The 25412-nt window shown below is 36.7% G+C and overlaps 1 protein-coding gene across 2 annotated transcripts in view; it reads left to right on the plus strand.

Annotated features, from left to right (window-relative positions):
* The window catches only part of LOC124157536 (transformation/transcription domain-associated protein), a 105849-nt gene that overhangs the window by 28162 nt on the left and 52275 nt on the right, over window positions 1-25412 (plus strand). For both annotated transcript variants that reach the window (XM_046532351.1, XM_046532352.1), the window contains exons 12-29: window positions 1942-2025; window positions 2603-2916; window positions 3102-3241; window positions 3918-4084; window positions 5529-5674; window positions 6330-6474; window positions 6637-6788; window positions 8280-8371; window positions 8583-8687; window positions 9186-9361; window positions 12599-12796; window positions 12980-13162; window positions 15411-15609; window positions 18236-18358; window positions 21086-21357; window positions 21455-21638; window positions 21927-22159; window positions 24859-24994. In XM_046532351.1, coding sequence (XP_046388307.1) covers window positions 1942-2025; window positions 2603-2916; window positions 3102-3241; window positions 3918-4084; window positions 5529-5674; window positions 6330-6474; window positions 6637-6788; window positions 8280-8371; window positions 8583-8687; window positions 9186-9361; window positions 12599-12796; window positions 12980-13162; window positions 15411-15609; window positions 18236-18358; window positions 21086-21357; window positions 21455-21638; window positions 21927-22159; window positions 24859-24994 — 3049 coding nt within the window. The remainder of the gene's footprint in view (window positions 1-1941; window positions 2026-2602; window positions 2917-3101; window positions 3242-3917; window positions 4085-5528; window positions 5675-6329; window positions 6475-6636; window positions 6789-8279; window positions 8372-8582; window positions 8688-9185; window positions 9362-12598; window positions 12797-12979; window positions 13163-15410; window positions 15610-18235; window positions 18359-21085; window positions 21358-21454; window positions 21639-21926; window positions 22160-24858; window positions 24995-25412) is intronic.

The raw sequence follows: 25412 nt of genomic DNA on the forward strand, positions 1-25412 counted from the left end.
AGGCATATCCAATCTATAGTTAAAGAAACGTTATCATGAAATTTTCATTATTACGAAAATTACAAACCTCAGTCCCGGTCCTGGTGGTTACAAAATGAACTTTATTACGAAGTTCCGTGATAAACAACGGTATTTAGGTGGATATACACTATGCTACATTATCATCATTTATCTATGTTTACATTCTCCTTTTGTACTGTGCCCAAGAGCATCAATTTTGGTTCTATCTTCAGTAGGAGATACTTAAATATGCTCGCAACATCATATAATAAGCTTCATTCCTGTGGAATTATGGTGACTCACTCATTAACGCTTGTAAATTGGACGTACAGTTAGTCCTCTTCCTACACACATTCTATTGACTAACTTTCAGAGATATGAACATTCGAAAAATGTGAGCGTGCCCGAAATTTCAAATTTGGCACCTTTAGAGTTTGCCGATGCGACACAACGTGGCGTAAAGGAACTCGCATGTTGGGCATAATCTGAACAAAGTATGATTTAATCCAGTGTGAAGTCGGGAACTGTTCAGCGTTTTGCCCATTCTTTCTTCCCGCGGACAGGGATTTTTTTGGCTCCGGCTACGTTGCAAGCTAGATCAGTTCGTCACAATCGTGAGTTAACACACAATTGTGATGCAGAAATGCTGCAGGATAACCACTCCTCGATGCATTGTATTGGTTTATCAACTTATGAGCAAGGTCTTGGAACACATCTTCTTTATATATCGAAAACTTGCGCATAATTTAATTGCGTATATTATACACTTCACTCTGTAGATTATAAGTGCGGGAGATTGAAGGGGCAAGAAATTTTGACTAAGCATGTTTTTTATCTTTCGATGTTTCTTAAAAGAAACGTTCATATGAACTTCGTTATTACAAACCTCCGGGTTTTTGGTCCCGTGAACTTCGTAAGAACAAGAATCTACTGTAATCAATCGCAAATTAAGAAAAACGTTATCTACGATCTTTAAATGTATTTTCATGTCCCAAATGTGCAATTATTGCTGTGGCCTCGCATGCGGTTGAATGCAGCCCAAAAAAACCAGAGATTTCATCGCACTCAGGCCTGTTTACGATGTGACCAGTCAAGGTCAAACTGGTTAGGAAGAGAGTAGTGGAAGTGAAGGCAGTGGTGGAAGTGAAAGTAGAGACGAAGGAAGTAGAGATTGTATGAGTCATAGCCAGGTACTTGCCTGCATAGACAGCTTGCATTAAGCCCTGGTTGCATCCTGGGCAACTTGTGGAAGACGCTGATCTTGGCATGGTGGCTGACAATATTGTTTCCGACTCCATGCAGTGGTTTTGAAGCATTTGAGCAAACCACTTTTTGAATTCGTGGTGACACCACTGCGCATCACGCAGCCTCAGATGTGTGGTTTTCAGTTTGCTGTTTCAAAAATAAAGGTTTCTCTTTCCAACTTTCATCTCGTTTTTGCGAGCATTATGTTGTTCCACCTTTTAGCATTTTATTTCTCTGCCTCAATAATATACTTGTCGCCCTCTGTGGCTAAGCGGTGGGGATAAGTCATAGCCCACCATACTGAAGTTCATGGGTTCAGGTCCTATGTGGATAGTTTGCCCATATCCAAGACAGGGATGTGTTTTATCGTCTATTATTAGTTGTTGTTGAAACCTCTGATGTAAAGGCCGCTGACTGTGCTGTTTACTGGGGTAGTTGAGATAAATAAATAAATACTGTGGGAACTGTTCACCGTAGGTCATTATAGCTTTGTCCCTAAGTGTAGGGAAAAAGTATCAATGGCAATAATGGAGATGCTACTTCAGTGGCATTCATATTATACTTCATTTCATGGAATGTGGTGATACTGGAGGATAAAAGAAAATTTTATTCGGGCACCAATTGTATATGTATGTTCTATTTATAGTTTTTTTAAAATTTTATTGCTGATTAAGTGATTGCATTTCATTTTGACAGGTTGCCCAACCTCCCCGGCCATCCTCTATTCAACAAGTACGCAGTAAGGAGGAAAAAGAAGTTTTGGAACACTTTGCTGGAGTGGTAAGTTTCTCCCTTGGGATATATCCTCTGTCTTTCATCATATTGCCCTGCTTGGCTCATTGGTGGCATGGTTGTGTCTTCATCTACCAGTCATAACGGTATAAGTTCAAATCTTGGCCAGAAATCCATGTCCATTGCATGCATTTAATGAGGTATCCTCAGGCTTTACGTTAGATATTTGGGTTTGTTAATGCCAATGTTTCTGTAGCTAGTTCTACCGCCACCTTCAGCACCTTCAGGACACAAAACAGCACTTATTTTAACTTGCAAGTTCAGTTTTCTAATTGTTGTTTTTATTTACAACAATTGTTGGTGCCTCTTGTTTTTAATTAAATCGAAGAAAAAATTAAAAATTCCGTGTGAAAAGCAAGAAAACCTCATCAGTGAGATCTATCTAGGTAATATAAAATGATACCCGCATGTTTATAACCATCCATTTTTTATTCCAAATCTACAATTTCAATGGCCAAGGATGCTTTTTCTTGAGACATTTCTCTTGCAGTGTTAGCTTTATGAATCACATATATGTGAAGTTTTTAAGGGAACCCTCAAGTTTTTTCCTCTTGTTATTTTCCAGTTTGCTATGATGAACCAACAGACTTTTCAAGAGATTTTTTCCACTACTATTGAGTACATGGTTGAAAGGATCCATCACAATTGTGCCCTTCAAACCATTGGCAATTCATTTTTAGCTAATCCCACAACATCTCCAGTTTTTGCGACTGTTTTGATCCGTTATTTGTTGGAGAGGATGGAAGAAATGGGGCATGGAGCTGCAGACCGTTCAAATTTATATTTAAAGCTTTTCAAATTGGTTTTCGGCTCTGTCTCTCTATTCCCCACAGAAAACGAAAAGATGCTGCGACCACACCTTCATCAGATTGTCAATAGGTATGACTTCTTGTATCATTATCTTATGATTTTTTATTGATCATCCAGTTTCATTTTGGTTGGTTTGCTATGAAATAATATTTTTACAAATTTGGAAAGTCTTAATAAAAGTCTAAGGTGCATATTAATGACCCTTGATTTAATTTGCTAAATTTATTTGTGTGTTATTGCTTCATTCTCCTTAGATCAATGGAGCTGGCAATGACAGCCAAGGAACCTTACAATTACTTCCTTCTCCTGCGTGCACTTTTCCGTTCAATTGGAGGAGGTGGCCATGACCTACTGTATCAGGAATTTTTGCCACTCCTTCCTAATCTACTCCAAGGTTTGTATTATTTCTTTTTAATTGATATTCCAGGTGATAAAACCTTATGGTGAAATATTTTTGTTTTTGTCCTACTCAAGGCCTTCCTAAACAACCCATTCCTTCGTTATAGGGAGAATAAGGATGAAAATAAATAGGAGATAAATCTTTATTTTCTGATGAATAATGGAAATTTATCTACACTAATTGCAATTACTGACAATTGTAATTCAATTGCCAAAAATTCATGAGTGTATTTTCTAATTTTGTCGAGTCAAAATTTAGTTTTGTGTGGAAAGTTTTGTCAAAGATATTATTTCTTCCTCTCTCTTGTTTGTGTGCTGGACTGAATTTGTGGTTGGTTTATAAAATTTTTTTGGAAAATTGCAAATAAGCTAAAAAGTTACTTTATTTATTTTTTATAATTTAGAAGCTTTTAATTTTTCAGCTCGAACTTCTCAGTTGAAAGTGATATTTCTTAAAATTTCCCCCAAATTTCTTGTTTTTTTTTTCCTCTGTTGAACTTTCCGAGCTCTATAATATTCATATCAAAAGCAATAGATCAAATAGCAAATTTTGTATTTATCTTAGCACTAAAATAAACAATAATATATACCATAAGAATTATGTACTAATGATGAAGAACTCATTAAATGGACCATTCTGAGATTGAGTGTATTTTGGTAAAATTTTCTAGGTTTAAACAGCCTGCAAAGTGGATTGCACAAACAGCACATGAAGGATTTATTTGTGGAGCTATGTCTTACTGTACCAGTACGTCTTAGTTCATTGCTACCATATTTGCCAATGCTTATGGATCCTCTTGTCTCTGCACTGAATGGTTCTCATACATTGATAAGCCAGGTAAGAAAAAACATGTCCTACTCAAAGCCTTGAAACTCATGATTCTTGATTTTTTTTACTTTATCAAAATTTTATAATCATCATAATCTGAGACGATGGCAATACAATGAAGACTGATGTAGCCTGTGAATACTTCTTCCTCCGATTATATTCGAATTTGTTGTTGGTAACTTTGCTGGAAGTAAACAATGGTATGGATGAACAGGCAAACAAAATATGTGGCAACCATTAAAGTTTGTAAGAAGTATGCAATAATATAAATAGTGCCCGTGTAAATAAACAGTTTTTTGCTCCTTTTTGTTTTGAGCATTGATGTGTTTGATTTAATCTCTAATGATGATTTTCGAGGCATCCTGCCGAGCTTTCTAACCATCATGGAGCAGTTGTGAACCAAATAAAAACATCCACAGTACACATTCAATTTTATCACTAAATTTGTAATTATTTCACTGCATTTGGTGCTAGGGCCTCTAAATAATCACATTCATGGTTTGAAAAGAAATAGGATATTTGATACTTCATGGCTTCTCTGTAACAGTGATTGTTAATGATATACAGTGGAACCTTGATCTATCGTTTTTCAGGGGGATGAACGAAAAAAACAATGAATGCGGGAAAATAATCAATGCGAGAATGTTTGGCTAGGTTGCCTATGTCCCAGGGAACACAGGAATTTGGCACGAAATTATGATATTCGCTAAAGGATTCAAACAAGATTTTAGCCTATTACAGGAATACTAGTAATTTATCGAGATACTTAGGTCATATTGTTAATTCGAATAATATTTCTTTTAAATATCCTAAAGGAACGCCACCTGGCTAATAGGTGTTTGCTCTTCACTCAGCATTTGCACTGCTATTATGGATTTCTATCTGATGTAAAAATTCTTATCCATCAAACGCCATTTCTAGTACAGGTATTCACGAGAGCAATGTGCATGCTATGCCATAAACAACCGCTTTCGCCAGCACAGTGATTGGATGTGCGAAGGTTCACAAAGGCCAAAAGTAGTCTATTATTTGAAATGTTCCTATCTAATAAATATATTTTTCATATAATTTAGGCAATGTGTAAAGCGTGAACAGTGTTGTGTTTATCGACAGCGGCACGCCCACCTGATTATGCTTGTAAAATACTCAGGAAACTACCCCTTGTATTAAATGAGCTATGACTGTTGCTATATTGGTTGGGTGGTTGCACTCTTCAGACCAAATCTCCCCAAGGGCAGTTATTAGATGAATGAAATCACAGCTTGAATCAATCTCTAGATGCAAAAACTGTATTATTCTGGAGCATGGGTGTATTTGCCTCCACTGTGAAACTTTTTCTTTCCTATTTTGCTGCCTGAAAACAATCAGAAAATGTTCTGGAAAAAATTATCAATTCAAATGTATCCCTAATAATTAGTGTGCAAAATTCATATGAGAATGATTGTTTTTTTAGGGTCTAAGGACATTGGAGCTGTGTGTGGACAACCTTCAGCATGATTTCCTGTATGAACATATCCAACCAGTTAGAGCTGATTTGATGCAGGCTCTTTGGCGGACATTAAGGAACCCAACAGACCAAGTTGCTCATGTAGCTTTTAGGTAATTTCACTGATATTCATAATGGCAACATAATTTACTGTGGAAATACAATATTATTCTTATGGTCAGTTTTAAATAGCATTATTTTTCATTATGGAGGATAATTTAAGAGTTCCCTGAGGCAAGAAGAACTTTAATAAGAGGTTGATGTTTTGTTCAGGCTCCTGTTCAAGCGAAAGAGAATTTTGAAGTGCTGTGCTATTTCAGTTGGTATTACCATTTTTCCCTGGATTAATTAACTTACTTAAGTACTGAACTTGACTAATAACTTAAAATAAGCATTCCTATGCTATTTAGAATAAAAATAATCAACCAATCACATGAAACTTAAAAAGTGTGGCAAAAATAACATTGAATTATAACTTTGCTTCATTTTATTTGTTTATTTGGAAGATAATTGAAATCTCAGTTTTTGACGTAACGCTATAGCACACAACCTCATTTTTTGTTGGTTATTGCTAATGGATAAACAGCAGTGGCATTTCAAATGTTGGGAATGGATGAGAAATAAAATTTCTGGGGTTCCTCTGATTTATGTTAGTAAATTATAAAACTGAGTATGGAACACAAATTGGTACGGTATATTATATGATAACTTTCTTGTTTGGTCGTTTGGATGTTTATTCTGCATGCTTTCTCTTTTTTGATTCTTTAGAGTCCTTGGAAAATTTGGTGGGGGCAACCGGAAAATGATGATTGAGCCTCAAAAGTTGGAGTATAATGAAAAAGAGTCCAATGGTCCAGCCATTGTCGCTCACTTTTTAGAGCACAAAACACCTATTGCTTTCCCAGTTGAGAAGGTATGTGCTGAGAATATTTGATGTTTTTATTTCTTCAACTGGCATACCGAAAATAAATAATATTTCTCATTCCTTTGATAGTTTTTCGTAGTTGTAATTTCAATTTACTTCTCTCAAAATACAATTTCATCTCAATTTTAATTGGCTCTTTCTATTTTAAAGGTTATAGACACAGCATTTAGTGCTCTTAAATCTAGCACAACAGATCCTTTCTACCGCAGACAGTGCTGGGAGGTTATTCGGTGTTATTTGGTGGCTTCTATAAACATGGAAGATGATCGCCACATGATGACAAAATTGCTGACCCATCCAACGTAAGGGCATTATTATGTCTGCAGCATTGTTTTAAATCTGCATGTTTTGAATTAATCAAGGGATGGGTGGGTTTGGTTCTTGGTTCCTCTGAGTCTTGAGGTTGGGACTGGGAGAGGAAGTGATGCCAATAAGAACTAAGTGCTGAAAGAAATGGTGGGAAAACCTGTTTGAATCCTGCCCACTTTTTGAAAGTAAAGAGCTTGCAAAAAATTGTGGAATGACATAGTTGTTTGCCTTGACCGGGATCCTGTGATCTCGGACAAGGCGAATGATTTTTCCTCTGTGGATTTTTCGCACAATTTGTGCATTTCGGGTGACTCCGTCACTGTGGCTAGTCCCGGTATACTTAAACAAATGAATAGTTGTTAGAATCAGGACAGGAACTAATACCAGAAAAACTGGGACTGAAGTCAAGCAATGGCCTGAAGTAAGGAATGACAAGAAAAACTGTTTTAACCGTGTTCACTCGTTGTTAGTAACGGTTTTGCAAGAATTTCTTAAAATGACATACTTTTGTAGGTTGTCAACGCAGAAATCTAAACAATGGAAATATTTATTGTATAGTTTTTAGTATTTGCAAATTTTTTTTGTAGCCCAGACAAAATGATCCCCATAAGAGCCTTAAAAAGCCTTATCCTCTCACAGTTTGACTTCCCTGAAGAAGAATGTAATTTCTAATATGTAAATCAATTGTGATTGTACACAATGGCAACAGCAGTATGCTTTGTCTTATACGGTGAGCTTATGTCTCCTATCTGCAGAACAAATGGAGGTGGGAGAAAGTTATTGGGCACTCTGATCAAAACTGACTTGCATTATGTTATAAGGAAACAGATTAAATCAAACAAGGGTGAAACTTGAATAACTATCATCTAAACTATTCTATTAGAAAAAGTCTTCAACACAGAGCAAGCTATGTGAAAAATTGGTCCATATATACCCAGGAGTTTTTGTTGAACTGTCATATTTCTCTGTGCTTTTCCGTGTTATGTAGAAATGGAGAATTAATGGTGATTTTTTCCTTAATGAATGATAGAATTTTCCTCGGCATGGTAATTTTGACACCAAAACCTCAATTGTCATTTTCTTCTGATTTAAAATAGTGCAGGTAAAAATCTTTTATAATCCTAAAAGATTATAATCCTTAACGGGCTCTTAATGATGGCTTTGATTACCTTATGGTATTTTCATCGATAGAAAGAGACAACTTCCTCAATGATTCAATTGATAATATGGTAAATCAGCACCCATATTTGACACAAAATTCCTTTACTGTTGAAAAATATAGGTATGCGGGAACTAAATTAAGAACGGAGAAAGGGAGCGAAAAACTCAAAGGGACCAAAAATAAGTCGAACTGACCCATCCCTAACTTAAACATTAATCACGAACATTTTAATGATGGTAGAATTAAACTCATTTGCCAGAAGGACTTTTCATTAGGGTCATGATAATTTCAAATATCTTATGCTTGATTTTTTTGCTAACAGTTTTAGTGATGGCAAAATTCCACCAATACAAGGACCCATGTACAAATCCCCTGACAAATTATCTCGAAATTCTCATCAAACCGCTCTAACTGGTAAGTACTCATCTTCTGTATCTATTGATTAGCTTTTAAGAAATCATCTCTAATATTTCTATTATGGAATCTATATTAATTCTCAGTTTTTAACATTTTCGTAAAATAATGTGCTTCATGGATGGTGCTACATATTTTGTGCTGTGAGCATATTTTATATAGGGCATGATGTTCTGTAGGTCAATGCATATTTCTTTTTAAATTTCTTCAGGTATGTTTGTTGCTGCTGCTATCAAGGAAGTCAGTTCTTTTGTCTTGCCAACGATGGTATCCCTTGTGCGCCATTACACCCTGGTTGCAATTTCACAGCAAGCAGGTATGTTATATGTGAGGGTGTTGTCTCACTTGGATGATGAATGCATTTACCTATCATTAGACACTCATTCATTTTTATCTAACATGTTGATTATAGTGTGGTTAATGAATTTGGTTATAGAGTGTTTGGAATTTTAAATGAATAGTAAGGTCTAAAAATTGATTTTTTGTGCTATTGGATAAGCCTATTGTATATATGATGAAGCCTCAAGATGCAAATACTGTTTTGTTTTAGAGGTTTTTAGATGACAGTTTTTATTGAAATGAATTAATTGTTAGTTTATTGCAATGAAACAATTACATAGGCATTCTTTATGCCCATTTGGTATCCTAAATACTAGTATGAATTTCATACACGTGTTTTATAACAACAAAGCACGAGCACCTTCTTTAATATGAAATTTTGTGCATGCAGCTTTGTACTCAATGTATAATTTTTTAATAAAGAAAAATACTAATATCTCTTTCTGTTTAAATGTGAATTTGGTATTTTCATTAGGTCCATTCCCTGTTTCATCTCGCCAGTCAAAGTTAACAGGCATGGATCCATTAGTTTTGGTGGACTCTCTTGCTGTAATAATGGGGCATGAGGAAAAAGAACTTTGTAAGCCTGGTCAAGTTGCCCTTTGTCTCATACTGGAGACTGCTACCAGTGTCTTGGGATCAAGGGAAAGGGTGAGCATTGCCTTTATTTTTATGTATTGATCATTCGTTCGGCCTGTCTCTTCCTTCATTATTCCAATATTGAGATTTTTTTCTTCATTTTCCTCACATAGAAGTTTTCTCATTTTCTCTAAACTTAGTATCAGAAAATACTTAGCATACAGTGATGGTTGGAGTGTTAAGTTATACTCACCAACGTAAAATTTGCTGTGAAAAAATCATGTAACTTGTGGGCATTCCAACCTGAGTGTACCAGTAGCCAGTGATGATATGCTATCATTGTCAAGTTATCATTCTTTTAAGCAAATTCTTGGAGAGGTTTACTGAATGAGTTGATGCCGTGATTATCAAGTCCAAGGTGTTTGTGTATCAAGTCCACTACATATATGGATCAGAGGTCAGAGTCATGCTGACAATTCCACTGCTGGAGGAGCAAACCTGCATAACAAAAATATGATGACAGTCTTTTCAAAAATCATTGTGTGAACAATTGACATCTTGTTAGTGACTGTTCAGGTGTGTTAGTCAAGTTACAGGCATTATTTTCATATGCACTCATTTTATGTTCTTATATTTCTTTTGTGGTTAACCACTTGGTTGAAATATCTATTGTGAGTATGAGAGGATCTTATTAAAAAAGCTTCAAGAAACACTCATTATTCTCATTTTCCAGGTGTTGAAGTTGTAAATCAGTAAGTTAAGACAAAAAGATAGCTTTGCTCAACAGACTTTTGTCGTGTTGAAAATGGTGTCATACCTGACTGAAAGATTATCTCTATTCCTTAACTTCTTAGAGTAGGTTTTCCTGTTCCCTTCAACCCTTATTCTGGCTTGTCTATATAGATGATGTTTTACATCTCTGGGCTTGAAGTATTAGTTCCCTCTTCTCTTTAGTGTATGCAATTTATCTTTTCTCCTCAATGTCTTTCACTCTTTCATTACCCGCATTATTTTTACTCACCATTTAGACAACCATTTGTTCCAATTATGTAACTCAAGACTTACTCTAAAATCCATTTATATATCATCATCTTCAAGGTGTACTATTTGCACACACATGCTGTTTATTCTGAAGGACTTTTAAGGATTTGTGATCAGAATTGTGAGAAAGATTAGTCTATTTTTTAATTACCGTATTTGCACGAATCTAAGACGAGGTTTTTTTCCCTCGCAACTCCTGCGGAAAAGAGGGTTCGTCTTAGAATCGGATGCAAAATTTTTGACGTCAAGCGGGTTGCATAATTTACGTCGGAAAAATCATGGACACCTGAGGTTGCCACCTGATAGCTATACAACGAAAAATCAACATCAAAAATAGCTTAACAGTAATTTAGCATATTTAATTTTGCGTTCAAGTAAAATAAATCAATTTTTGGGCAGCAGGCAAAGATTCGGCGCGTGCCGATCAGTCGCCGGGTGCACTTCTGCCGAGTCCGCGAGATTGCCTGCTTTACCCTGGGTTCGGCTCCATTCAAGTTAAAGCTCGATCAACTCACAAAATTTTCGTGTGATTGGTTACAATTTACCTAAATTGTAACGTTAAAGCCTCAATGCCGTAGTGGGATAAACTGCTACAAAGTCGTCGCATTTTTCTCAGAGCAACGGTAAGATGGCAACATGATTTGCCTCTGATTAAAGAAATCGATTTAGTTGTGATTCCGTGCCTTTCAGAGTATTACAATGGCAGAGAAAAGAAATTATTACACTGCCGCTTTCAAAAGAAAAGTTATTTAGTGGAACTCCGATCTATCGTACCCGTATTGATCATTTTTCCGCATTCATTGTTCGCAGTTTCTGGTCACAAATAAGGTTCCATATAGACGATGTAATTTTTTCCCGCATCTCAAAAGTATCGTTTTTACCGCATTGATTGTTTGAAGATGGTGGTCCCGACGTATAATTTTCCCACATCAATCTTTTGACGAAAATGAGACGAAATAAATACAATGTGTCATTATGGCTAATAACTACAGGCACATAGATTAAATATTCCCCACGAAATGAAATCACCATTGGGAGAAGCTAAAAGCCTTGGGGTAGTAGCATAAGCGCATTTCCCAAGATCCGCTATCCACCTCCATACATCTCTCGCCTCCCCCCTCTGACGCTTTCCTCTTCTCCAAAATCAAACAAATGGTCCCAGCTAGCGCAGGGATCGTATTACGAAGACCTTAGCTTCGAAAAAAATATCAAGTTACACGAGAACAATAGAAACGCGTTTCATGCCCCCCTTTTCTCACCCACTGACCTTTTTCAGCCTACTTGCTTAAAGTTCCCGGTTTCTGGAGGTCAACCGCTGCATCCAATCTCCTATTAGCTCATAAGGTGTCTAACAATGAATTTCGGCAATTGGTATTATACTTTTATTAGGCTGGAATATGTGCAATGTGCTCGTAATTCTAAAAAGAACGAGACCAAACACGACGTATTTCTAACGTTATTTAAGCATTTTTAAGCAAGGAACTAGTTGGAAAAATACGATGGTGATTTTTGGTAAAACTCGATATCCTCGTTGCTGAGCTTCTCGGCAGTTAATGCGGCATTTTTTCCGAAAACAGGATATCAGGTTATTATCAGTTATCAATTTACGAGTTATACCATAAGTCTCACTTGTCAGAGTTACTGAGGAAGGGATATCTTCTCAGGATATTTTGTTCCTCCCTACTAACAATCCGAATTCATCCGCCCATCTGACGCTACGCTAATTAGAGAAGAATGGGTAAGTTGCCCTATCTTTGGGACAAAAAATGTCATGGCGCAGTCATATGGTCATGCTTCACCCCCTGCAGTATGCTCTGTGTACGCCGAACGCGATAGCATAGCTCGTACGAGTGGTTACATACTTTCCAGGGTGGCTTGCCTTCATACCACGGAGTGTTTTCCGTGTGGGTTTAATAAAGTCAGGTTTCATTTTCACTAGTTTAATTTTATTCGTCTTCGGACCATGGCTCCTCCGAAGAAACTATTAGTCGAATCATCAATAAGACCTAAGTGTCTCGATTAAGTACCACTATTCCTGTCATTACGTGCCAAAAATCCTGCGTTTCCTGGGACATAGGCAACATAGCCAAACATTCGCGCATTGATTGTTTTCCCCTAGAAAATTTTTTTCCCATGGTGGAGTTCCAAAAAAGGGGGGGTCGTCTTAGAATCGTGTTCGTCTTAGATTCGTGCAAATACGGTATTACTTCAAATTTCTTCTCGCATAATTTTGTATGTTGATAATCAAAGTTATTTTTTCATGAACAGGCTTGCCGATTGCCATTGATGGAATATCTGGCTGATAGCATGTGCAGCCTTTGTTATGATCGTGCTTGGTATGCTAAGCTGGGAGGTTGCATTGCAATCAAATTCCTCTTTGAGCGGATGGCCACACAATGGGTATTTGAACATCTGTACCTCTTTTTGAAGGCCTTGTTGTTCGTCATGATGGATCTTACTGGTGAGGTAAGGGCATTTATTTGGTGGTTTAATTATGACTACTTATATCACTTGGATGGTATTTCAATGACGAAATAAGATAAAAATTCATTAGTGAATAAATTATAATACCATAGGAAATCTGATTTTTTTCTATAGAATTTGGCAGTTAATTTTTAATATTTTATATTCAACCATTTCATATCATAGGTGTCCAGTGGAGCCATCGATATGGCCAAAACAAATCTTGAACGTATGCTGACTGTTTGTGCTGCGCCTCTTGCAGAAGGAAGTAGTAGTGAATTAGAAGAGGCCCAACGCAAAAGCCTTTTCGATGTCACTCATGAGTTAGTTCGGCAGGTGACATCCCCTAATACCCTTGTTAGGGAGCAGGTAAGTTTTTTATTGCTCTAAGCTATGGATATGTACATTTGTCAAAATGCACTATTTTAGGGTTAATTATGTGAAAATTTTCAATGCTGGAAAATTTTCAAACAACAAATTGTGCTTCTTTAACTGATTTACTGATGACAGAGGTTTCTACATTTTACGTCAACTTTAGTTGCATCAGAATTCAATTCTAATATGTAGCCATAAAAAGGGGGAGGAGGAGGTGGATAGGTTGGGTGGGAGAAGGGTTTTTCCTTAGCTGGAGAAGGCAGGTAGGGGTGGAGAAAAATGGGTGAGGAAAAATCTTACCTTTGCCAGTGGGTGTGTGTTTGACAGCGATCAGAATTATTCCGATTGGTTTTCATTCCAAACTGTTGATTTTGATTGGTCTCAACACAATTCGAATTTGTTGTTTGAAAATTTTCACCCCAAAGACTCACTGCGAGAGCAAATTGGATTATGGACTGGAAAAAACTCCAGAGGTACTGCAAGAACATTGCTGTTGGACATATGGAGCATTGCTATGTTTGAGCGGCAAGGTTAGAGTTTTTGTACCCTCCTGACTGGCTGGATAGTGCTTGGTCGTGCTGACTTGGTCTTGCTCGACTTTATTTCTACTACTACTACTCGATTGTCAAAGTATACCTTGCCATTATTTTCCTGCCATTAAGGAAATTTTAAAGGGAAATTTAAAAAAATTTAGGCTGGAAATCACAGAAAAGTCAGGGAAATTGAGAATGGAAAGTTGGTATGAACTCTAGAATGAAGTTGCATGGGGTCTAGCATATATTTTTATTTGGTAAGTACAGAGGCTACAAAACATAAATGAGTACATAAAATTTTCTTAAATATATACTGAATAGCTTTAAATATGAATGAATCAAAGTAGGTATGAATGAATTGCTGGCCTTTGTGGCAGCGGGGTAACGTCCTTGCCTGACAAACAAGAGGTCGCAAGTTCGAGTCCCGCGTGGGTAGGTTTCCCCTGGCCAGGGCTTGGTTGTTCGTGTACGTTTACTTGTTAAATGTGTTGGATACCCCGATGTAAAATGGCCAATATGAGCTGTATTTGGTGGTTTGAGAATAAAATTAAAAAAAGAATCACCTTGCCTGCCCTTAAAATAATTTTGCTATCCATAAAATATACCTTGCTGTATTAATCCATACATACGACTATATCCTTATGTATGAGTGCTTTACCATCAATATAATGCCAGGGAAATTCAATTCAGGTCGCAAATCAGGGAAAAGTTAGAGAAATTGAAAATGTGAAGTTGATCTGAACCCTGTCGGTGTGGTCACCTCTACGTTTCATTTCAAGTGGACCTTGTCTCCTCCTCAGAGAAGCCCGGGAGAGGGTTGGGTGTTTCATCTGGTATCTCTCTCTTGGTTATTGCATACGGGGTTACCCAAGGGTGTCAAAGGGAAAAGTGGGTAGTGGGAGGAGATTTCATTACATGTTCTTCAGATGCAATAACAAAAATCTCTCCAAATGGGGGAACATCTGCCTACGTTAAAAAAAATCAGAACGCAAAAACAAAACATCAGAATTCTGCAGCAAAATTTCAATTTTTATGTGCAAACTGAAAAATATCATTGTATGTACAAATGGCTCTACTCACACCAAATATGGCTTTAGAAAAGCAATCTTTTTGGTAACATGTACTTCAACTCATGCTTTTAGATGTAACATTTACAAAAAAATATGAAATCAAGACGATAACTTAAAAACAAAGTTTAGTAATGTTCCACCAACTGGTAGCAAATGGTTCTCCAGTGAGTTAACAGGATAATGAGGAAGGTCTTTTTGGGTATGTTGGATTATTTCATGTGCTTCTAGTGTATCTCATATTTGTTTTCTCCCCTCAAAATACAAGTTTTGGGGGCAAAGTCACTGCAATAATTTTCCCTCCCAATTTTCCTCTAGTCCCTATTTGAATCTATTGTAACTGAACTCAGTGTTAGGACTTGAAATTGGCATAAAGTGTAGATACCTGGGTCGTCATTAAGGCAGTGGCGAGTGAATTTTCCATAATTTAATATTTCCAGTATGTAAATTTGTGTCTGATGTACTGTTTCGTCTATGTGCTGTGCCAGTGTAATATCTAGTGGTCATACTATTTATTTACATCTTTGCTGTTTGTTTTGGATACAAATTCATGACTGAAATTGCTTTTTTCGTACATTAGTTACACAAATGTACATTTTGATCTTTTTTTTTTAATTTTCATCTTTTCTTGTCTTTGAACAGGCTATGCACTCACTGGAAGTTATTGCCAAAATTCAAAACAGATCAGTTACAGATGTAATGGAGCCTCACAAAGATGTTCTGGCTGATATGATTCCTCCCAAAAAGCATCTCCTGCGCCATCAACCTGCAAACGCACAAATTGGACTAATGGATGGAAATACATTCTGCACAACATTACAGCCAAGACTTTTTACAATAGGTAAAGTAGAGTTTGACTTTTCACATATCAATATGCCCTTACAATTTCTTGAGGATGGCTAAATGCTGTGTGGCTTCCTTGAGAACAGTGATCATAGGGTTCATACAAGTCAGGCCAGGGAAATCAGGACTGGAAGTCAGGGAAATGTCTGGAAAATTAGGGAAACGATCAGGGAAAAATTCCATTAGTCAAACATGCGGAGCATTACTATGTTAAAGCAGATGTTCATTTTTATTCTTTCATTGCTACTTTATGTGTTGGGTGGTGTGTTTTCTTTATTAATACATGGAAAATACTCCTTTCCTCTCACTCTGGCATTTTGTGCCGTTCCATGCCGATTTATTTTAATATTACCTGCTAGAGCTAGTTTGTGACATTAGGAAATACATTATTTGGCATTGTCAAGTCTAGTTGTACTAAAGTTACTCTGTACTTGTATATGAATTAGTTTGTTTTAACTATTACATAGTTGCACGTTTTTTTGATGTACTATATATCTAATTTTCCAATGGGGAACTTGCATGGATTTTTTTTATTTCACAGGCGGACAGAAAATTATTTTCTGAATACAGCAAAGAAAACCGCATGTATTTCTGAGTTTTCCTTCGCGAGATATTTAATGATAAATATAACGAATTTTAAAGCGCGGGAAAAACTCCCTCACCCCCCAAGCCACTGCCGACGAAGCCTCGATGACGTCAAAGGTGCCTAAACATCACGCGAAGCGATTGTTGTGATTGTTTGTAATAGTTGCCAGCAGTTGTGAGAGCTTCGTTTGTTAGACGTGTTGATTATTTAATATTTAAAGATAAATATCCGACGATAGAGGCTTGGAAGCCCTCATATTTTGCATTATTTATAATATTAATATCTGAGTAAGGGCATAAAATATAAAACTGAGGCAGTTAAACCAAAAAAATTTTTAATACCTAAATAACATCGTTGTAGGAGTCTGAGCCACGACCATTGGAAGGGGGATACGTTAATTGTAAGTTGATGTTATCGACGGCATATCATTCATTTAAGTATGTAATTAGAACGATTTTGATGTTTACTAATGTCCGCTTAGCTTTTATATACAATAACTTCATCCGTTTATTCGTATGTACCGGAGAATTCGTCGTTTAGGACTGTCTGTGCTCGTATTATGGGGTGGATTTCAGTCAATGCAACTTTTGCTCGCTGATTGGAGACATCTAGGAACATTTTTGTGCGAAAATAGTGTTATTTTCAACGTGACATCTCCCGTTAAGCTACTGCTAATAATCACAGTGCCGGTGGTTGTAATGCACAAAGTTTGACAAGGTTGAAAAATATCGGCCAAGAGTTATCAGTGTTCCATCGTGATTAAATTGTAAAAAGTGCTATTACGCTATCGATAAATGTCTAACAGTAGTGTAAAAATTGTCAGTGGCGTGCTAATCTCCGTTGTTCACCGCAGATATGACATTTCACGATCACGCTATCAAGATCAAAACTGTATGTGAAGTTTGTTATTCTATCATTTCAACGAATAGTAGTGAGAAAAGTGACCTGTGTCACATGCGTGGGCTAATTTAAATCAGTGAATAAATAGTTGTATTCATCATAACGAGTTCTGTTATTGTAAGTTGTACGTGACGAATGTAAGAATGTGACAGTGACATCCAGTTTTTGATAAGAGTATTTGCCTATTTCCCACTATATTTTTATGATATATGGTAGTATATTGTTTATGGATTTACCTATATTATTGAAATAGGTTGTAGCTTGTGTGTGTGTTAGCAGCGGAACCGATTCGCGATCTCACATGTGGATTGTGTGCAGACTGTTTTGCTGTGAATTCGTACCGTAGGACGGATAGGACTACCTTCTCCGCTAATTTGGCGTTGCCAAATTCAACAGCACAGCTTACTCTAATGTCAACAGCACAGCTTACGATCGTTATCCTCCAGTATTACAAGTTTCTTAATTACATCTCGATTTGCCGCCGACGTATAGCAATAATTTGTCTTAAAAATTCCATGAGGGTCGTGGCATCAATTTTTGGTGTCCTAAAAAAAGGCTGGTGTCACCCCATAACACACGCCTTTTAGGCGGCTTGCGGGGTATTATGTAGATGTAGATGTATTTCAGGTGTACTTTTCGAACGAGTGACAACGTTATCATCCATTTTTCTGATAACTAAAATATACGAAGTGAAACGCTTGTACTTCATCATCCCGATGCCGCATTATTAATATCCCAAGTAATAATCTAGGCACAATAGCAATAGGAAAACTTGTCCAAGAATAACAGAACAAAATAAAGTGACGATGAGCGGCTAAATACTCCCTCAAAACAAATTTTACACCATGCGCTCAGCGTATTGCCCAACTCCCTACGGTTGTTTAGGCACCTATGACGTCACGTCTGGCCTCGGCAACGCTCGGGTGTCTTCGCGCAGTGGTCGGCTCAGAGAATTTTTTCTCGATTTTAAATGCAATTTTTTTATTTCTTTTGATGCTGAATGGAGAAACTGAAGGTATTTTTGCGAGCTAATGTATCCATTTGACTTATTCAAAATAGTTTTTAATGCAATCTACGACCCATGCAAGTTCCTCACTGTCCCATATTCTTTAATTAATTGACATTTGTTTTATTTCAGACTTAAATATTGAGGAACACAAGATATTTTTCCATGAATTAATGTCTTTGTGTGAAATGGAGGACTCGTATTTGCTCAAATTACCTTGTTACAAGTCCTTAGCTGCAACTGGTGGTGGCACAGGTAATCTTTCGAACCATCTATCTTTGAAACAACTTAGAGAAATGTATTTGGGGCTTCTGTCATTGTGGGGAACATCATTCCAGCAATACTTTTTCTTGTGATTATCCTCTCCTTATAGTGATGTGTCTTGTGAGTGCCTGTGATATTGCATCACACAATTTTTAGCTCTCGTGAATTAGTTTTTCTAAGATTCTCTAAAATTTGACAAAAATGATTCTATGTATATATTATGACCAGTGTAAGCATTGTTCCTACAAAATTCAGTGGAAGATCGATAATCAGGAATGTATAGGGCTAGATGGCTTCTGGATTAACGGTACAGATAACTGTTAACAATATAATGAGGATACAGGATAAAGCGACAACTTGGATTTAGCGAGATCCAAAAACCGTTCAAAACCCTATGATTTACATGTAAAATAAATTCGTATCAGTGGTAATGCTCAATTCCTCACCTGCACCATTTGTGTTAATGACAGGTTGAGTTAGTGATCATGTGCTGTATTTCAAGCATTAAAATGCTGCTGAAACTACAATTTTTCCACCAACTTTGATGTTCAAATTTACGTTATGCTCATATTCTTTATTCGATCCTTAATTAATTTATAATGTTTGTATTTTATCTTTCTTTTGTTATTCTTGTGCACCTCCTGCAGTCAGGTTAAAAATTGTTTAGCCTGTCTGTTTAACATAATGGCTGGTATATACCAGTCCTTATATCTAAAAACAAAAATACAAATTGGGCTGATTGTGAGAGTGGTGGGTGTTCCAAGAGTGAAATGGGGAAAATGGTTGCTGAAGAAATATGTTTTACGTAACATATTGATTCTCACTGCTGCCAAGTGAGCGCACGTAGATGAAAGACGGTAGAATCCCTCTTCATGATGGTTGGAGATCATTGAATAAAAAAAGTAGGCAATCATTTTTCAAGAAAGAAAGCAAACAGTTGTCATTCATTTGCTACACATTTTTTTGTAAAACTGTGCGTCTCCTATGTTAGATTTTAAGTGATTTCGGATGTGCAACTTGCACTATTTAAACTTTGACCCACTTCTATCCCTCTCTAATTGAGTCAGGAAAGTCAGGAATAGATATTGCTTGTTGATGGCGTGAATTCTGTCACATGAAATCATCACATCTTGGCATAAGTTACAAAATGAAATATTTTAGTGTAGAAAATGGCAAATTAGTTGACATGCTCTTACAGGCTTAGCTTGAAAACAGCCAGGCTCTGAGACAGCAATTAAACCTCGTAAATAGCCGTATTTTTTGCAGTGCAACTTTAAAAAATATAAATTTTGAAAAACTCCAGAAAACCTCCCATTGTTTAGATGCTTTGTTGTTCAGATTTCAGGATTGTCGATCTTCTACTATATGCACATTGCCTCATGAGCAAACGACTATGTCTTGGTATTTCATGGGGTATCGATTTAAAGGATAAAACTGTTTCAATCTTGATTACATACAGTAATTGTAATTGTGAGAATCTCGCTGTGGTTTTATGGTTACCACTGACTTTTTAAAGTGGAATCTTTAAAAGCAGTTCAATCTAATTGAATAACGTCTAAAAGGTGAGCTTTAAAAATCAATCAGCAAAATTACAGAAGTAATTTTATTTGCCTTTAAATTAAATTTTTGGTGTATTTAAAATTGAGGATTGATTTTTGTTGGCTACTTATTAAATATAAAATCTTATCCTTATTATTTTTGGAGTACTTCCATAAATAGGTGCAAAATCACAAATTCCTCTCTTTCTTAACCCTTTCGAGACCGCGGAGTTTTCGTCTTAGCTTGACTGCTGTACCGAGCCCAAAGAGACTCTTCTTTCTCGTGGTACGGAGCATTTTTGGAGGGCATTCGTTAAGAAGGGTCTCGCTGAACCTTTTTCGACCCCTCCACGGTGGGACTCCGCATTATCTCGGACTCCGAGAGTAGTTGTGCTCCCTCCTTTCCGGGTTTACGACCATTACTGCGGCATTGGTTCGCGGTCAACTTATGTATTGCTTATATGTATTTAGCAAATGGATAATTGTTGCTTGCACGTAAATTACAGACTTTGAATTGAATTACTCATTTTTTCAGACTTTGAATTGAATTACTCATTTTTATCTGAGCATTGTCAAATTTTAAACGAAGTTCTAAGGCCATTATCAAAGCATTTAACGCAGCAACAATTTCCATCTTGATGTTTATACATAACTCGAGATATAAGTTAATATTTGTCGTAGAATTTCGTTTAAAAATTCTAAACGCTGCTCAAAAGACAAACAATTCAATCCTTAGTTTATATTTCTTGAGAAATGAACAAATATTTATTTCGAAAATTGACTCTATAAACAATTGTATGACCGCTGTCCCTTACCGCTGAGAGGGGTTATAAAAGACGAAGGGTCCGGGTACCTGCTCCCGGATTCGGAGGGTTAATCCTAAACCCCGAAGCGTTGGGTCCCGAGACAAAGGCGACCTAAACCCACGACCGTCCTGAAAGGGGGAGAGCTAGAAAACGTATATATACGGGTTTCGTTTTCTTGACCGGGAAAATCTCACACGTACATATACGCCCGTGGTCTCCCGGGTCAGGAAACGTCCACACGTATATATACGTGTACGGTAGGGAAAAGGTTAAACATTAGTTAGCGAGAACAGAATTTAATTGTTAAAGAAAAGATAGAAGAAGATGTGATTGCTTTGTTTATGATCTGAAAATACTTCTTAAAATTTAATTAGGGAGTGCTGTGGTTGGTGGTGTTCCTGGAGGTGGAGGCGCATCTGGAGTTTCTGGGGTTTTGGGGAGTAGTAACAGTGACAATAATCCTTTAATTCCACTCCGGAGGTCAGCACTACGTGCCCTTGCTGCTTGCCACTATGTTGTTGCATGGAGAGAGAGAATTTTCAATGTATTATACCGTGCTCTTGAACGTCCTCATCCAGAATTAAGAGAAGCTGCATTTGGATGCATGAAGAGGTTCATTGCAGGATTTCAAATTGATATGGAAATGGTGAGCATAGTGTGTGATTTGCAAACAATGGATTGTAAATACGCTTTTATTTGTACTCATCTGTATCTTATTTAATATACTTCTTTTATGATTCAAGGTTCATACTGTTATGCGGCCTCTCCTATTAACTTTGGCTGACTACCGTTACTTCAATTTAAGTGGAGCCAAGCACCTATCATACTTAACTCAACTTTTTCCAACAACGTTCAATGAAAAACTTTGTGAAAATCTTCTGCAACACTTGAAAAAGCTTCTGGAAGTTGCTATTGTTGCTTATCGCAGTAAGTCTTTTGTTCTTGTTTGATATTAATTTATGTATTTAAAGTTATGTAATGTGGTAAAATCTGAAAAACTGAGTGTTACAATGAGTTGCTTCTGTGATTATGGATTAAAGGCCATCTAGATATTAAGCTGGTTTCTAGAAGTACAAAAAGAGTATTTGTGTAGTGTAAAATTCTAGTAAACCAATCACTATTAATCTATTTTAAAATATGTAACAAAATATTTTTGGATTTTAAATCCAGAATATATAATTCTCGATGATAACCTGTGGAATACTATATTTTTAGATGGCACTAGAAGTGGTGACAATGAAGAAAGAATAGCTACAATCATTGGGATATTCCATCAGATCCCAGCAGCTTCAGCTCGTTTATTGGAAATGCTGTGTCGCATCGTGCTGCAAGCTGAAAGGAGTTTGTTGGTTGAAGCAGGATCACCATTCCGGGCTCCTCTTCTCAAATTTTTATTGAGGTATCCCTCAGAAACCATCGATGTATTCTTCCTTGAAAATAATATCAAGGTGAGTCTATTTTTTCTAGCTTAGTGAAAGCACAAATTTAAGTTCAAGATAAATTTCAGGAACAACTTATTTTGTAAACAATATTTTTTGCATGAGATTATTTTTTTTATCTTGAAGTGTATCACCATTTTACAATTGTAGGAATGAGCAGAATACGAAAACTTAGGGAAATTATTAAGGCTTTCAAGTTCACTATGAGGCATATCTTTGCTGGAAAAAATGACGTTTGTAAATGATAGTTAAAGAAGACATTGTAATATTTCCACATAATTTATTTTTGCATGACAGACTTCCTTATTACAACAAAATTTTCAATGCACTATGTAAAACCAAGTTCTTCCTTAAATATGTTCTACTGCTTAGAGAGAGGGGGTAAGAGGAAGGGTGGGGTTGGGTGTCGGAAAGGGGGAATATTGAAGGTTGTGGGAGATAGGGTTGTTTTTTTTTAGGGTCTTGTGAGAGAATGGTTCCAGGGTAAGGGCACATATGTGTATTCACTTCCATCTTGAATGTTGGGGTCGTTAGGATGTAGTCCTCATTTTTCATGTTCTTTTCACGGCTGTTGGCCCCTTGTCTTTCTTTAATTGGTCGTATATGGTGTGGGGTAGGAATTGGAGGTTGGGTAAGTTTATGTATGAAGGGTTGGAGTCTATAGAAAAATTATAAAACCCTTACATACCAAGGACGTTTTGGGGGTGGAAGGGGAAGGTTAATGGCTCTATTCATTGAGAGTTGAAACATCCACCCTGCCAGCCCTCATCTCCCTTGTGTGGGAGGTTGGACCCTAACTTTCAACTTCCCCCCTTCTTCTCCCAAGACCTTCAATGTTCACACTTTCCGATGCCTAACCCCATCCTTCCTCTAACCTCCTTTACTAGTAGGACATATTTAAGGAAGGCTTTGACTTTCGTGATATGTGGCACAATGTGGTGGAAGTTATGAAACTAAATTAATTAAGACATTGCAATATTTCCTTTGACTTTATTTTTGGATGATGGGTTTCATTGTTACAACGACATTGGCTGCACATGATGCAAAAGAAATACAGTGGAACCTCCATCTATCGTTATTCAAGGGGATGGACAAAAAAACGATGAATGCGGAAGTGTTTGACTAGGTTGCCTATGTAGCAGGGAATGCAGGATTTTGGCGAGTAATTGTGAAATTTGAATGGCTTGTAGGGAGTAACAAAATATCTTCAGAAGATATCCCTTAGTCATTGACTCTGACAAGTGATATTTATAGTATAACTTGTAAATTGTAACCCAATACCCTGTTTACGAATAAATATGCCTCATCAAATGCCGATAAGCTCCACTGCGAGTATCTCGAATTTTGCCAGAATGCTAATCTTCTGTCCTATTTGCCAACTATTTCCTCACTTAAAATGCTTAAATAATGTAAGAAATATTTCGTGTTTGGTCTCATTCTTTTTAGAATCATGTGCACATTACTAATGTCTCAATCCAATAAAAGTGTTATACCAATTCCCGAAAGTCATTGTTAGATACCTTTTGAGCCAATAGGTGACTAATGTGGCAGTTGACCTCCAGAAATGGGGAACTTCGACACAAGTAGGCTGAAAAAGGTAAGGGGGCGAGGGAGGGGGAGGGGTGAAACAGTTTCTATTATTCTCACATAACTAGATATTTTCTTTCCAAGCCAATGATTTATGGTCTTCGTAACATGAAACCTATGATAGCCATGATCTGGCCATGATTTCAGAGTTGGGAGTTTTGTCAAATGATGGATGCGGGAAAATTATACATCGGGATTGTGATCTTCAAATGATCAATGCAGAAAAATGATGTTTTGGGGAATGATAGATTTGGGAAAAATTGCATTGTCTGTATGAAACGTTATTTGGAATGGCAAACTAAGAATGCGGGAGCGATAGATCGAGGTTCCACTGTATATAAATTTAAAAGTAAATCCATATGACAAATATACATATTATTAATTCCATTGAATTAAATATTTAAACAAAGATCTTGGTAGTGCAATCCTTAGGTGTAGTGGGGAATTGATTGCTACATTACAACAGTGGTTGAATTCATTACACTGCAAATCTACTCAAGCAATTGTAAGTTGTACAAAAAACATGTATCAGTTTCAAAAAATGGGACTAACAGTTAACATCTAAAATCATTGGGAAGATTCTTTATAGTCCAATCTGGACACTGGAATGAATTTCTTGCTCATCCCTTACTAAGAGTTGTAATTTATAATTAATGATTTTTTTACTTTGTGATAAAAAACTTGACAGCATAGGTATGAATTCACTCTTAACCTTTTATGCTAGCTTAAGCTACTGAAGCTATTGGGAAACTGGATAATATTATGGCTGGTGTATATGGTTATCTGAAAGATACATTTTGGTTAAGATCTGTTTCTAATTTTGGAAACCATTATCCTTGTTTCTTTACCAATTTGTTGGCTTCCTGAGCATGTAAAAAAAGTCCATAAAAAGTAATTTGAAAAGGCTGGTATCAAGTCTTAACATGATAGATTCTGGTTTTGGTGGTTGAATTATTTTCTTGCCATGATACTGGAATCTATTTATTCATGGAGTATGTATCAGTAAATAATTTTCCTTGTTCACTAATACATTATGTGCCATTTATTATTAGTGATGAAAATTGTGAATATTTTTTTTCAAGTTGAAAAGCTGGAATAAAATTTCCTTTTTTTGTTATCAGGATCAACAATGGAGCAGATTTTTTGAATTTCTTATCAAGCACAAAGATGGGAAGCCATTCAGAGATGTGTTGCAAAACAGCAGTGTTAGGCTTATGAATATGGCCATGGGTTTGCAATACCAAACATCTCAGCTAGGTAAGTTTTTCATTTGTATGTTGTGAATCTTTCAGACCATTTTTGACAGCCAATAGGATGAATGTTTTGGATCTCCTGCCACCATTGTCAAATCATATGCAACCTTAATGCATTTAACATTCTCCTATCCAGCTTCGCTCCACTCACTCAGCATATGGCCAAATCTTATTGCCACTCATTGGCACAAGTGTACGTGTTAGGCACAATAATTTTTTCTCTCTCAAGGCTCTCTTCATTAACACCTTTCTTATTCTCCATAAAACATACACTCCCATTACCTGTCTTTCCAACTACACTCACACGCAGACCCTTCTGTCTTCCTGTCTGTTCTCCCCTCTGCCCAGCCCATTTGTCCTCTCTTATCTCCATCTATGCAGCAATCTCCTTACTTCCTCATTCCCCTCTCTCTCCATCTCAA

The sequence above is a fragment of the Ischnura elegans genome, chromosome 4, assembly GCF_921293095.1.
Source record: "Ischnura elegans chromosome 4, ioIscEleg1.1, whole genome shotgun sequence".
Classification (NCBI taxonomy): Eukaryota; Metazoa; Arthropoda; class Insecta; order Odonata; family Coenagrionidae; genus Ischnura; species Ischnura elegans.